This window comes from Rhinolophus ferrumequinum, chromosome 17 (assembly GCF_004115265.2).
Source record: "Rhinolophus ferrumequinum isolate MPI-CBG mRhiFer1 chromosome 17, mRhiFer1_v1.p, whole genome shotgun sequence".
Classification (NCBI taxonomy): domain Eukaryota; kingdom Metazoa; phylum Chordata; class Mammalia; order Chiroptera; family Rhinolophidae; genus Rhinolophus; species Rhinolophus ferrumequinum.
In genome coordinates this window covers 49,668,874-49,684,974 of record NC_046300.1, presented here as the reverse complement: position 1 = coordinate 49,684,974, position 16,101 = coordinate 49,668,874, and the positions used below count along the sequence as shown (strand labels likewise).

The following is a 16,101-nucleotide window of genomic DNA, read 5'->3' as shown; positions in this document are numbered from 1 at the left end:
AAACTATACTAAATTACAATGAAGAAATTTATAAAAGTCAGTCAGACATACTCACAATGTCAATCATATAACAAAAAATAACTAGACGTGAAGCAAGAAATGAATTTTTAAAAAGTGACTTCAAAAAAAAAAGTTAACAAAAACAGAAATGACCCAGATGTTGGAATTAGCAAAGAAGGAATTTAAAATAGCTATTATAGATATGTTTGAGAACTTTAAACATGAATATAACTGGTGCATAGATGAGGAATTTCAGCAGGAAATGGAAAATATAAAATTTTTAATGAAAATTCTGGAACTGAAAGTACAATATATGAAATAAAATATTTACCAGATATGTTTAAATAGCAATTTGCAAACTAGAGAAGAAAAGAGTTAGTGAACTTGGAGACAAATTAATAGAACACAGATTGGAAACAAAAACAAATACAAAAAGAGCCACAATGACCTGTGGGACAATATTTAGCAATATAACATAGATGTGATTTAAGTTCCACAAGGAAATGTAAAGAGAAGCAGGCACGTAAATTTTGAGGAAATAATCATTAAATTTTTTTCAAATATGGTGAAAATATTCAAGAACCTTGGCAAGCTCCAAAGCAGAATCAATACAAAGAAAATCACATGTAGGAATATCCTTAACATATCACACTGTATAATATACTGAAAATCAAAGATAAGGAGAAAATTCTTGAAAGCAGTAAAGAAAAATGACTCACTGTATTCAGAGGAACAGAGATAAGAATGATGGTTGGCATTTCATCAGAAGCATTAAAGATCAGAAGAGAATGGGATTACATCTTCAAAGTGCTAACAGAAAAAATAAACTGTCAAGTAAAAATTCTATATCCAGCAAAATTATCCTTCAACAATGAGGGCGGAATAAAGATATTTTTTAGATAAACAGAAGTTGAGAGAAGCTGTTGCTACCAGACTTGCAATGCAAAAATACTAAGAGAAGTGCTTCAGGTTGAAGAAAAGATAACAGATGGAAATTCTAATCTATAGGAAGGAATTAAAGAATGCCAGAAATAGTAAATGTGTCGGTAAATATATTACTATTTTTTTCCTATTTATTTATTTATTGTATAATATGACTGTTTAAAGCAAAAAATTAAACAAAATAAAAATAACATTTTATTATGGTGTTTATAACACATAGAGGTAAAATACATGACAATGCCACAAAAAGGATGGTGGTAGGTAGAAACATACTGTTGCAAAGTGCTTGTTTCAGGTGAAGTAGTATTTTACAGTAAATTAAGGCTAGAGACACTGTACACTTATATTAAAGATGCTTACTATAATCAAAGCAGCAACTAAAAAAAAAAAGTGTTTAAAAAGGTAGATTAGAACTTTCCTGGAAAATACGAGTCACCTCGAAGTTTGTGGAAGTCCCACAAACTAAAACAAAGCCTAACGTATACTGAGCTCTGAATAAATGTTAAATTAAGCAATAGACACTTCCGTAATAAAATTAAGAGGATCGGAAGTGATAAGCATCATAAAAGTGGCAAAATAAAATATCATTCGAGTTCAGAGGTGAGAAAGATTATTAGGTAGAAAGCAGATAAAATAATTTTAATTTTGTACTTGTGGAAAATAAAAATCTTATGGGTTCTCTGTGTTGGGGGAGATTTCTTCTAACTGTGGTAGGTGAACCTAGAATCTCCACTTAATCAAGATATAGTCCTTGGGGATTTACTCCAAGGTCCCTTGAACTCCCAGACTAGGCGAGGTCTCCTGTGTGCCCTGTGATAATACCCTGTGTTTCTCTTTCATGTCATTTACCATGAAAATTTAAGAATTATGTCATCATGTCTTTAACATGTGTCTCTCCCATGATATGGTGAGCTCTGTGAGAACACAGACAGCATCGGCCGAGCTCCCGATCATATCCATAGGGCAGTGCTGACACACAGGAGGTCACTGACGACAATTTGTTGAATGAATCACAGCACATGAGAGATGGGCGAGATCTTAGAACTCATCTAGATATTATAAGTATGTCATTTTACGAGTGAGCAAAGAATCCATAGCAACAGATCTTTGAGCATGTAAATGGTCCAATTGGGACTGGAACTATTCGAAACTAAATTTCCAGATCTCTAGGCCAAAGCTCTCTCTGTTGGATCAAAATGAGGCTCCACCCTTTGCCCCATCTTCTACATTGGTATGAACAACAGTCTGGGTCGGGAGCATGATATCTGACCACCAAACAACTGATGAACACAAACCTCAAAGTCATGACATTGGTCTTATGAAAAGTTACAATGTTGTGGCCAAATTAACAAAAATGACAGTGTGTGTGCATAGGATGTGTGTGTCTGAAAAAGGTCAACTGAAAAATGACTTTGATTTTAAAATGCTCACACTTTAAGTTTCCTCAGAAACAGTCTACACATCAATCTTGTGAATAAATGACAAGTCCTAAGGAAGAACATCTAAGGTAAGACCTTGAAATGCAGCAGACTAACTGTGACCCCCTGCCAAGCTGATAAAAGAAAAAAACAAAAACAATAGGCATATTCTCATAAATTAGATTACAAAAAGAGACACTTATTGGAATGCAGAGTGTGACAATTTCCTTTTCTTTTCATTTCTTACTGCTATAGATGTGACCCCGCTCTTGCATGTTTACTGCACGAAGTCAGTTAACTATCGCTATGAAAACCACCATTTCTGATTCTGAGATCTGAGCCTTCTCTGCTCCACCAGCACCTCCCTCTGAAAGGAGCTCAACACATCCCTCAGTCAGAGGACCAGAATGGATTAGGGCTTGACAGGAATGCATGCAACCCCCCAGCCCCCCCAGGACAGTCCTTTCCTCCACTCAGGAAGTACCTCTACTAAACCAGTGCTTTGCTCTTGTTCACCACAGTTTTTCCCTGGGGCAAAGGTTCACTTGCCCGCCGGGGGCACCATCAGGAAAAGGACAGCATTGCTTGCTGCTTGCTGCTCCATTGCCTTTTCCTTCTCCCAGTGGATAGTGTCAGAAGTTCTAAGGCAGCCGCTGGGGCTCCTGAGCTCCTGTCTCTGCCTCCCCTGGGTCTCCCTCACCACAAACCTCCCACTGCAACAGGCAGTGGCCAGGAGGGAGAGAGGAAGTTGATCCAACACAGATCATAAATCATCCCGACCCGAGATTTCCCATCAGCGGCCTCTGCATCATTTCCATTCCAAATCCTTCATTCCAACTCTGAAATCAGGCCACTGTGCTTGCAGGATAGGCAACAGCAGCTTACGGCAGCTTGGTGATGACCGGGAGGGGCTATTCAGGACACCCCACGTCCCCCCTGCTCCTTCCCACTCTCACATGTTCGTTATCCCTCTAAATGTCACCGGGCTTTCTTTTTTTCCTATCACTTACAAAACAACAAAGAAAAACAATATTATAGAAAACTTTGTAATGGAAAAGACTTCTTGTAGGATACACAATTCAAAACCACAATTCCTTTTTTTCCCCCACTGCGCACCAGCTTTGTGCAATTGGCACTTATTTGGGACAGATTTCAAAGAAAATGTTTTTACAGTTCAAAGATAAGCAGGTTTCTAGTCAACTCTTAAAAAGATTTTTTTCTTCTTCTTCATTGACAGTGGAAAAAACTCAAAAAGTAAGAGTGGGAAGACATTCTCCCTGAGCCACACTACATGTGTAGACCTAGTTTTCTGGAAATTAAACAGTAGATAGGATAATCAGGGCTTAGAGTCCACCCCCAACACCCTGTCCCCGCCCCAAATTAGGTTTTGTCATCAAAATAATGAGGGTGAAACACTAAAATAATCATGTGTGATAATAAAGACACAGTGTTTTGGGGGGTTTTTTTTAAGCTGTTTTTGTTATAATATGAATCTCATATGGGCTTCACATTAAAAACCTACGTTAATTCAAAGCATAAAATAAAAAAGGGAAGATGTCATGTTAACAAGGCCTCTGTGTACATCAACTACAACTGAAAATGACCCAAATGGATATATCAGGGAATAGAGAACAAAATGAGGAGAAGGCCATTCTAGAATCCACGGGCCATCATAAAGGGGGACAGGCCAGCGGGCTGAACTGCCACCAGGGTCCACGAGGACGCTTTCAAGCCAACTCTGGGGTCTGTGGGGGACGCTGTGTTGGGCGGTCTCACACATGCTACCCTTCAAAGGCTGGATTTTGCCTCTTGCCTAATATAGCTTTTGTTAGGAACTAATAATCTCCTGCCATATGTAAGGAACTTACAGAAGGGGCTGCCGACTTCAAGGCCATAAGCCCCTGGGGGAAGAGTTAAACCTCTGGAGAGACCATAAGAGGAAATTTTAATGGAAACTAAAATTCTGACAATGGAGGCATGACTTTCTTTTGGTAATTTTTGATGATTCTACCAATGAAAAATCAAATCCTTCCCCTTTAAAGCACACGAGTGTGAATGGTGCAATAACACAAAGACTCCAAGCTAAAGTAACAGGGCAGATACATCCTGTTTTTTCTTTTTGAGGGAGGCTAAGCCTATATAACTTGAAGCTACACCGTTTAAGAAATTTCACAAAAACACTATATATATATATATGTGTGTGTGTGTGTGTGTGTATATATATATATGTGTGTGTGTGTATATATATATATAAACACACACATATATATGTATATATAAATATACACACACTTATATATGTATAATATATATACATATATACACATATATACACATACACTGTGTGTGTGTGTGTATGTGTGTATATATATATATGTACACTTTTTTTTTCCTTGTAGGAAAATAGACTCCCAGCTCCCTCTGCTCTTCCTGAGCTAACAGTGCGGGGCCCTCCTCAGCATTATTTCACGGTGAGCAGATGGTAGTCTGAAATTTTTTTGATAAAAACAATCCACTGGCAGGGGTTGCCAAGAGGTCAGTGGAACCCAGATTAACAATTGATCAGCTCTAATGGACCATCATAGCAATCAACTCAGAGCCGGTACACAGACCTGCTACCCCAGGAATAGCAATGGGCTGACACCCAAGCTATTAACAGACTTACGCTTAATAGCATGGATGCTTTGCAGCTTCAAAGCCTTCACCTGAGCAGACATGCAGTTTTCAATACACATCCATTCTCTCAAAGGCCCCCTCTTACAGGTTTCCACAAAAGAGCACTCGGTTTACTCTGACGCAGAGAAGATTTCACCGAGGTCTGAGGGCCAGGTAGTGAAAGACACTCTGCAATATTGACTGATTATTTAAACATCTACTCATGTGTTCCTACCACAGCTGTAGCCTCTGCTATTTCTCATGTACTCATACAGAACACACGACTGGGAAGGAAAAAACTGGGCTCCACTTCTTTGTTCACAAGAGGACAAAAGCTATAATACTGCGGAGACTCATTTTCTCCCTCTCCATTTTTTTTCAAGAGGCTGATGCTGCACTCGTGTTTACAGCACCACATTTGACGAGGAATCAGTTGTGCTACACCAGGATTTTTATTGTAAAGCTTTGATAATGGGAAAGAAGTCAGAACACTCTTGAAAGATAACAATAGCTCCAGACAGACAAAAAAAGAGCAGCTCGAGGTCAGTTGAGCTAAACCACAGATCATTTTTCCTCTGTTGAAGAATAAAAACCCCGTAAAGTCAATTAAATCATTCCTTCTCTTGCCCACCTACTTTTATTAGACAACCGTTCTAAGAATAAAATTAACTATATGAGCCATAAACACCACATTTTCCCAAACAGTCCTGACTTCCAAGAATCTTTTTGGCTCTCCTGCAAATTCACTCCTTCCTATTGGACCAATGGATTCAAACAGACTCCAATTCAAACAGAATTCCATCTGTCTGGTCCAGAAAAACCCACGATCAAGGACATTCTCTTACAGAAACACAATACAAGGGGCAAAATCAGAAAATTCCACATTGATGCAATATTATTATCTAAGTGGACAGTCCATATTCAAATCTCTGTTTCTGGTTCAGAATCCAATTTAGGATCACACGTTGCATTTAGTTGTCATGTGTCTTTAACGTCCTTTAGTCTGGAACAAGTCCTCATTGTTTCTTTGTCTTCCTTGACCTTGACATTTTTCAAGAGTCCAGCCAGTTTCTTTGTGGACTGTTCCTCAATCCAGATTTCGCTGATGTTTGATTACAATTAAACTCGGGTTATACATTTCAGACACACTGTGAACGAATTCTATATAAGTGATGTTGTAGTCTTTCTGGTCGTCACATTGACTTTGTTTCATCACTGATGATATTAACTTTGATTACCTAAGATGTCTGCAATTTTTCTCCACAATAAAGTTCTATTTTCCCCTTTTAATTAATAAGTAAACTAATAAGTAATTTGTGGGTAGATGCTTCAAGACTGTCAACGTCCTGTTCTTCATCAAACTCACTTGCTAGTTTTACACCCATGGAAGACGCTTGTCTGAATCAGTTACCATAATTTTCTAACTACATCGTTTCTTCTATAGTAGTTGACATTCAACTGTAGGAACTTTCCCTTCTCGTTTATTTATGTATTTATGTATTTATCTGTTTATTTATTGTCAGAGCGGACTCTTGGATTCTTATTTTATTCAACGTTATAATCTAATTTAAGTTGATTTCAGTGGAGTTTCTGTCATACAGTACCAGAATATTCCTGAAAAGGCTTCAGGAAATCCTGAGGCGAGGGAGACAGTTTCCCTTGGCAATGAACTCAAGAGGTCCTCCCAATCTTCACATTTACAAAGGTGCTTCCTGATGCCTCATTAAATCCCTCTGGCCCACTCTAGACAGTGCAAACCCTCTGAAAAGGAGGCACAGTAAAGTCAAGTGTGACCAGTAAATGGTCCCTGGATCTTCCTGGAGCCACACCATGGTTGTGGCTATAGGAAGACAAGGTGCTTCTCAATAGATCCAGCTGACTCCTGTGCTCCTTCTCTTTCTGCTCTGCTCAAAGAGCTGGGCTGGCCTCCTCATTCACCTCCCAGTGGTACCAACAGTCCCCCGAACGGCTCCACCTTCCCTTGGAACCTCTTGTGCTTGCTACATTCCTGGCTCTATTTGCTTCATATTTTGGGTATTATGCCTGAAATGGAACCCAGGTGGTAGGCTTGATATTTTCTACTTCCCCTCTGGACCCATTCTTTTATTTTTTTCCTAAGTCTTTTTAATTTTATTTTTTTATATTAGTTTCAGGTCTACAAAATGACATAATGATGAGACATTTATACTACTCACAAACTGATAACTGCCCTCCAAGTCTACTACCCCTCTGACATCACATACAGCTGTTACGATAAAGCTGCTGATTATATTCCCTATGCTGTACTTTACATCCTGTGACCATGTATACACACACATACATATTTAATTAGTTGACATTCCGTATTATTCTACTTCAGTTTCAGGTGTACAGCGCAGTGGTCAGGCATCTATATAATCTATGAAGTGATCCCCCCAATGAGTCCAGTACCCATCTGGAACCCTACATAGTCTTTACAACATTATTGATTATATTCCCCATAATGTATTTTACATCCCCGTGACTATTTTGTAAGTACCAATTTGTACTTTCTAATCCCTTCAAAAAATATGGAACGCTTCACAAACGTGAGTGTCATCCTTGCGCAGGGTCCGTGCTAATCTTCTCTGCATCATACCAATTTTAGTATGTGTGCTGCCATGGCCGAGCCCTCCAGGCCCATTATTCACCTTTCTCCACCCAGTGCGATGTCTCAGGAAGCTGAATCAAATCAACTACACCAACAGCTGGATTCAGCCAAAGGTGGGTACCAGAAAGAGATCAAAGGCCAGAGATAGTTATTAGGGTACCTTCCCCTGAAATTCCACCCCTGCCAGCTCAGCATGGGTGACTGCACCCCTCTGTCAAGTGCCCTTTCCATAGAGCTACTACCCCTGGCTTCTGAAGATCGCTTCCTCACCTCGCTCCTTCCGGTTAGGAGGTGGGCTTGCCCTGGGGTGCAACACGCCTGCTTATTGGTTGCTCTTACCATACGGTTTTTAAATATTCCATGTGTTACGCTTTCCTCAATTATCCCATTTGATTGTTCATTCTTTTATCCAGAAGGCAAAAAATATAGATGGGAATGATGACAAGAGGTACATCCATGGGACGGAGCCACAGGCTATCTTAGGTATCACCATCTTTTTTTGTGTGTGTGCTTGAAGATTTATGGCTGTCTTTATCTTTTCCATGTAAATGAAAAATGTGACCACATGCCATTAAAAAAGCTATATTCTATCAAAGCACTGCTGTGAGGCAAGCCACAGAACTCAACATGACAATACAGTCGGGACCCAGAGGAACTTCTAAATATTATTCAGTTCACTTGTTGCCTTTTACTATGCTTTCTATGTATAAGACAACATCAAAAGGCTTCTCAACCAGACACAGGTGTGCCACAATTACATACGGGATCCAGTGAAAGAAATTTATTAAGTAGATGTTCAAACCCCACATCTGTGAATGATTTAATTTTTAAATATAATTAACAGTCAATTCAACATTAGACCCATCACAACATTGCTTTCAATGACTTAAAATACAGCCAGAGATGTGTCTATATCCTGCTATCTGTCTTATCAATTTACCATTCAGAGTTCTGATAATTACTGACACTTGACTGAATAACTCCCCCAGGATTGGGGAGGAGTTCATCAAAATCTGGTTACATGCATGTGAGCATGTGTGATCAGCCACTGTAAGTGTCGTGGTGGAAAATGGTTGAGGATTGCTATCCCGCCTTATCAAAAAGCAGGCACATTTATTTCACCACTGTAGCCCCTCCTGAAAAGCTTTTCTTTCTCAACCCCTAAAGCCCGGTCGGTATTCCTGGTATACCTAGCATTTCTCCTTTGGCAGCAAACACAGGAAACAACTGAACTCAAATGGTAATCAGTTACCTGCAAGTCGGCATCGAATTCATGTTTCAGGTGTGCTTCTTCTGCAGCCTCCACAAGACGCTGAAAATATAGAAAGCGACATGAAGGATTACAAGTGTGGTCTGCACCCCATTTCAACAACGTGAAAAGACTGAGGTTTCTCCATTGCCCCAAAATGACAGATTATATCATGGCATGTTCACTGTGAGTCGTGCCTTTGCTCCCATAAAAATGAAAATAATAACATCAATGTCAAAATCCAGTTTATGCCTTCATCATTCCACAAAAAAAACATTCTTCCAAAAAGCATTTATTGTTATGTGTGTATAAAGCATACATGTTCTATACCCATTTTTGTAACAATTTAAAGACACTGACCCTTGAGGTCCTATATGGATTCCAAAACCTACCTAGAAAAATGCATTCCTTAGGTAGAGAAGGCCCTTCGTCAAGATTTATTGAATTGAATTGAGTCCAACTTTAAGTGGGCTAACTTTTTTCCCCAGTGGTTTGGAAAACACTACTTATTTTAATTCCCTCAATCATTCAAGGTCAATTCTTTCTGTAACCAGTTCTAGTATGTAATTATCAGGTGACAGTTATTTGAATTTTATGGTACATCAATGTCATTTTGAAAATCTGCCTCCCAATAAGAAAATCACTGAAATTAATCAATAAGCAGTACTCATAAATACACAACTGCTATTCTTATTAGCCAACTAAATCCAACCAATTCATACTCTTATGAAAAATACTTCATGAAGTCCCATTTAATAATTATTCAATCACCAAAGTCATTTTTATCATTACTTCCCACCATGAAATATAGGCTAGGAGATTTTGCAGAAAACTCCTTTAGTTAAATAATATTTCACTGAATTTTCATAGAACTAAGAGCAAAACCTTTAGACGTAAGTAAAAATTTGAACCATTTCTATTTTTCCATTGTTAATCTTGCAGCCTCCGCTGCCTTTACCTTGCTTTTCCTTGGAATACAGACTTGAGTTTAATAGGCCTTGTTTCAAAAAATTACGACATTAGTATTAATCTCCAAATGATCACAAATCCACAGACAAATGTTCCATGAATAATTATTAAATTAGACATAAAAATGAAAAGGCTGAAACATATTTAAATAACTTTAGGCTCCAGTATAGAGCACTGAAGCCCTCTCTCTCCATAGGCCATACAATGAAAGAGAGAGGCCAGCCAGAGACAGTGCTATACAAAGACAGGAACCTGAAAGGGGTCAGATTGGTCAGGAAGGGACTTCTCCTGCTCTGGTCAATCAAAGAACAGACTCCAGGAAATATTACAGGGCCGGAGGCAGAAGACCTAGTTCTAATTCTAGCCTTGATGCAACCCCTTACAATTGTGAGATCTTGGGCAAGTCCCTTCCTTTCTGGGCCTAGTTTCCTCATCCCAGACACATGATAAAGTGACCCCAGAACAGTGGTTCTCAAAAGTGTGCCCTCCCCCTCACCGGAGCATCAGCAGTTTCACCTGAAAATTTGTTAGAAATGCATATTCTCAGGCCCCATCCCCGTCCTACACAATCAAAACCTCTGGGGTGGGCCCAGCAATCTGTTTGAACATGCTCTCTAGAGGATCCTGATGCCACTGAGGTTTGAGGACCAATGGCTAAAACCACCACTTACCCCAGACCGCATCCCTGACGCCTGGAGTAATGAGCTCCATCCACCCTCCAAGGTATTTCAACTCTCATGTATCTTTTCCAAACCTGTGTACGTATGTATTTTCACGATGAGACATATGAAATACTTTACAGAAGAGAGGCATAAAACGGAGAGGATGAGAAATAGAGAAAGAAAAATAAAGAGAGACAGCATCTATGTAAATTGTTGGCCCCAAGCTTTCACTGGGTCAGCTTTCAATGGATCGTGGTCTTCTTGGAAACAAGCCAGTCCATGAAGCCTGTCAGCCTCCAGGGAGCACATGATACAATTTGCAAACATATTGCTGTGGACCCTAACAGACGACTGACAGGCAGGGGTACAAGAGATCTACGTATTTGTGAAAGTTTATTCTCTTAATCTTTTTGTAACAGACTTAGAATGTCTATGCATGTATAACAAAATCAGTTACATATTGAGCTTTATAGAGTGCACATAAATATTACACATGTCTGAATATTTACATTATCGAAAAATGTCATGCATTTGATTATGTATTTACTTAAACACATAGAAGTTGCTTTTTCATGGTGTCTAAGCATTCTGAGAATCCAGAGAATAAATGTCAATGAAATACATAAATGATCAAAAGAACAAAATAAAATTTCACAATAACCAGGACAGATAATACTAGAAAAAGTGAAGAATTGTAAATGTACAAAAACAAAAAAGCAGTGTAGGACCAACAAATAAGAGAACAAGATGGAAATGATAGGCATACTGAAACTATTATGAAAGAGCGCAGCATGAAATGCATTTCATATATATCATTTTATTTACATTTGTGTGTATGTATGTATATGTCTATCGTACATACCATATAACATTCAAATATAACACAACATGAAATATATTTCAACCACAAATACTGTAATACAACACATGGAGTACCAGAAGGTAACACACTAGAAACAATTCAGTAAAATTGCACTAATTACTGAGATTAGCCAGAATATCGTTCTCTGTGTGGAGCAGTGAGTACCTGAAAATTTGAACCAGTTTTTATGTTGATTTTCAGGTTAAATTTGCTGTATGATTTTTTTAACTTAATTTATCTTACACATTTCTTGTTTCCACGAAGATACCATCCCATCATAGTCACCACTAAGCTTTAGGAAATATGATTCAGCAAAAGATAGTCAACTGTTAGCTACATAATAGTTGCCTCATGTAAAACAAATGAATACTTTGGAACAGGGTTTTTTGAAAGGATATGCTCTTTGTGCAGTCAACCATGGGGTTATCCCAACATGCTCTCTGATGCCATGAGAGACAGGCCTACATTTTATGGGATAATTCAGGGGGAAAACCCCCAAGAATAGGCTCAGCTGTTATACACTACAGTAATGAATAGCAGTACCTCAAGAACTACGTGCCTTTTAGAAAGAACAAAGGATAGATGATCTTTCCTCTGAAACACTCTTATAACGATAAACGGGTTAAAAGAAATAGTATCTAAGAAGAAAATCATGTGCTATAAATCTGCCTAAAACAGAGTCCTGGGGACAGAAGTTTCCACGGTTAATAAAACAAAAATAAATTGAATCATCATTTAAAAAAGCGAGACCACTCAACTTCCAACTCTTATGTTTGTTTGCCAGTAGAAAACAACCTAGAATGTCTCTTTCCTACACAAATATCCTTATTATCTAATTCAAATTAAGTGTGTTTTAAAAATAAGTTTGATTATCACTTGTAGGTAAGAAAACTAAATTTAAATGTGCTAATATTTTAGTTATATAAGGAACTGCCACTGAACCTGAGGAAAACTGCTATTTTATTGTACCTATTAAAAAGGCAGTATGTTTTTAATAAGTTGATTTTCTCTTGTATGAATTCCCCTTTTGGATCTGCCAATGAAATTATAAAATTGTGACTGCGATTTTTAATTAAAACTGAGCACTGGAAATAAAAATGGCTTTGAAGACTAGTATTCAAAACTGAGCTTTGAGGTAAGAAAAAACAGTTTTGTCCACCGGTTTCCCCTCCCCATTTAACGCCAAAATATTTCTTTACTCAACAAAAATGACAACAGTATACTGGAATATACATCTTGGAATTGGAACAAAGCACCTGAAAGCTCAAAAGCTGTAATTCATGAGTTGATGTACATTTCATTGACTTTTATATTTCTAAGTAACTCCTCCTCTTTGAAATAAATACAAACAAAAGCTATCTCCGTAGATAAGAAATGCTAGAAGCCATGGGCCATGGATAGTATTTATAGCTGAAGTGAAGGCAAAACTGCCAAGGGGGAGACAAGGATATTAAAACACTGCATTTAATATCACATCTCATTTCTTGTCACAATGACCCCACATTTTCCCTACTACCCTGCAGAATGCACAGTCTCCCATCTCCTCCCCCAAAACACTTAAATCACCACTAGGGTTAAAGACATCGTAGAGGTCAAACTTTCTGTCATGGTCCAGAAGGGAGAAAATAGGACACCAAGTCAAACTAAAAATTGAACCAGAAGAAGAAAATGATTTTTTGTTCTATTTGTATTTCATCTTTTTGTTCCTGGTCATTTTGGCTTAACAGAAGAAAAGATAGAAAGAAATGTACAGTGAGAGGTGGGGAAGGTAATGGAAAATGTGATTACACAACCAAAATAACTTACTACTGGACTCCTGCTGATTATGTCAGAATGAACAAATTGTGTACAAATGGAAAAAAATTTAAATAAAAATCCCTAAAATTCGGGGGACAGGGGAGCGGACAATTATGGACTAAAAGTCTTAAAGCAAAACAAATATAAAAACTATATGGAGTAGCGAAGAAAAAAGTTGTTTCTATTTCTCATGATAAAACTAAAAAGTGCTGGCTTGTAAAACTGTCATAATGGGATATTGGAAGACTTCAAAGCACTTAATATCGTTTAGTGGTTTTCATTTAATGTTTTGCAACAACATTTAATACTCATACCAGGGTTTTTACTGCCTTTTTTTCTGGAATGAATACATAATTCTTTCTCAAAGAATGTTTAAGCTCAACTCAGGGGATTCAAAAAAAAAAATTTATAATCATTATCATGGATTTAGCTGCATTGATAATTAACTTGGAGCTAGTTTTTGAATTGCCATTAATACCAGAGTTGGAGATCATATGAGTCTTCCTTCAAATCAAAAGAGCCAAATGCATAGAAAAACAACCACAGGCGTTATCAGGAAGTAATAATTACCACCACAACCATACCCAGTGTGCATGCATCATTCATCTTTTCCTTACACTAGGTTTAGTGGCTTTTGTTTTAAAAACTACAATTTGATGGAGTAAAAGTTACACCTTTCGCCAACCAGCATGTACTTTGGGTTAAAGATATCCTAGCATCGTGTTTCATGGCAGTGCTTGAACTCTGCATGCTGAACTCTACACAGGTGAGAACAGAGGAAACCCAAATCCTCTCTATAGTCACAGATTTCAAACTCATGTGATCCCAGAAACAAAATGAAAAATCTCTAGCTTCACTAAATGCCATCAGCACATCAAAAGATGTCTCCAGAAATCTGGACAAAATGAGACTGATTTGTTCCCAGGACTAATTTCAAACACTCTTCTTGTTTGAATGGTCAGAAAAAAACAAAACAACAACAACCAAAAAAAAAAAAACCCACCATTAAGTTAAAAAATCAAAGAGTAAATGTTCAAATTTACATTTTCATTCCTTCTGTCATTGAAATCCCTTCCTTTCTGTCCTCTGGATAGAGTTTCTATCACTCTGTAATAGTGTAGATTAATCTTTGGTGCTTTTTTAGCTAGAGTTATCAGTTGATTATTTCCCAAAGTGTGGGACTCATAGCACCAGTGAGCCATGAAACAACATGAGGTGGTTTACAGAAGGTGAGGGACACACGAAAGGAAAATAGCTGTTTCGACATAAAGGGATAAGTGACAAAGAATGCTAACAGTGGTCCAGGAAGCTTCCGAGAAGTGACATTTACGCTGAGCCCTACAAGAGAACAGGAGGTTTTTCAGAAGAAGGAAAGGAGCTAAAAGTGTGTTCCAGCCTATGGAAACATTGCAAACAAAGTTTGGGAGGCAAGAAAAAGTTCTGGAAACAGCTGGATCTCAAAGACCTACACAGAGGCCCTCTCATGGACGAGGTAACCATCAGGCAATAAACCAGAGCAAAAGGAATAACCTAGAGAGATGGACACAATTAGACAAGAAAAACTCCAAGACATTTTTTCCCTTCCATCCTGAAATGCTAAAACTGCAGTCATATCTGAGAGCTTAGTAATATTCAGTAATCCTTATTGATACAAATGTTTTTACTTTTCAGTTCCAATAGAAATGGCATAAATAACTCACCAACTATCAAGATGATTGTTCTTTAGAGAAAAAAAAAACCAACTTCTAAGGAGCCTTCATTATTTCTTTGTTCCTTGAGAAGAAATAAGCTTTGTAGCACATGAATGACCATTTTGTATAAAATGACCTTCTGCCTGAAAGCTGCAAAGATTGCTTCGGCTTTAAAAACAGCAAACATCTCAAAGTGGATTCTAAAAACTAATCTATAAAATTTCCAGAGAAAGCAGGTAACAGAACAATAGAGCAAACACATCTTGTGTGTATGCGAGGAGCTCTCTTCCCTCTTTCTGTCTGCTTCAGATTGCATGAGGTTATCCCAGTCTTTTAGGACAAAATAAGCCTGGAGTTTACATCAGAAGACAGGACCACAATCAATAACCAACTATCGTTTCCACAGGAGAGACCTGTTATCAATTTCAGGCTGATTAAATTAATACCTGTTATCAACGTGAATGGCCTATTTCCAAATGAAAGCCATCTAATCTAGTCTTACATCTAAGGCTACCATTGCCAATGTGCAACATTTGCAGAGCTACTGAAGATGGAAGCAACCAAACATTGCTCAAAGGGATGCTCATGGCCCAAGGCAGCTGGGGAGGAGATAGGAAGAGAAGTCAACCTTATCTTTCAGCCCGAGTAATTTGTCCAAGTGATTCAGCATTTTAAAGAACGGTCTTCTGATTATGTAACCCTCCTGGGAGTGGTTTAGAGTTGATTATCAAAATCAAGGCCATTTAACCATAAACCTTGTAAAGTTTCCTCAGGACCCTTCAGTTCTGAGATGTCTGAACTAATTCCTTTGTGGGCAATAGAACTGTCAAGAACTTCCCAAGAGGGTAGTCAGGATGGACAAGACTATGAATATGACATTATGTCAGTTTGAGGATAAATATTTGTTTTACACACTGGAAATCATCTATCACTGAGGGCTCTGACAGTGGTGAATAAAATTCTGTTCTAACCTTTACTTACATCCTCTCCAGGACCTACGCAGAGATTTTTGACTGGAACCCACAATAGGCAGAGTTTTGAAGGTATTGTCCATTTAGCTATGGAAGATGAGAACATCTGCCTAAAATAAGATAGATAAGATAAGGCACAGCCAAGTGAAGAAGATGAGCATGTTGGTGAGATAGTCTGTCCTACAGAGAGCTTCCATTTCTGGTGGCAACAAGTTCCCATCACTTTTGTTCAGTTTAGTTTGACAAGTATTTTTGG

At 38.1% G+C, this 16,101-nt stretch overlaps 1 protein-coding gene and 1 non-coding gene across 2 annotated transcripts in view; both read right to left on the bottom strand.

Moving 5' to 3' along the window:
- Positions 1 to 16,101, bottom strand: part of CACNA2D3 (calcium voltage-gated channel auxiliary subunit alpha2delta 3) — an 841,437-nt gene that overhangs the window by 569,319 nt on the left and 256,017 nt on the right. The window contains 1 exon segment of the mRNA XM_033132710.1: positions 8,897 to 8,956. Within this exon segment, the coding sequence (XP_032988601.1) occupies positions 8,897 to 8,956 (60 nt within the window).
- LOC117037349 (U6 spliceosomal RNA) lies at positions 7,559 to 7,666 on the bottom strand. The gene has a single exon (XR_004425498.1). It is a non-coding gene; the product is annotated as a U6 spliceosomal RNA (small nuclear RNA).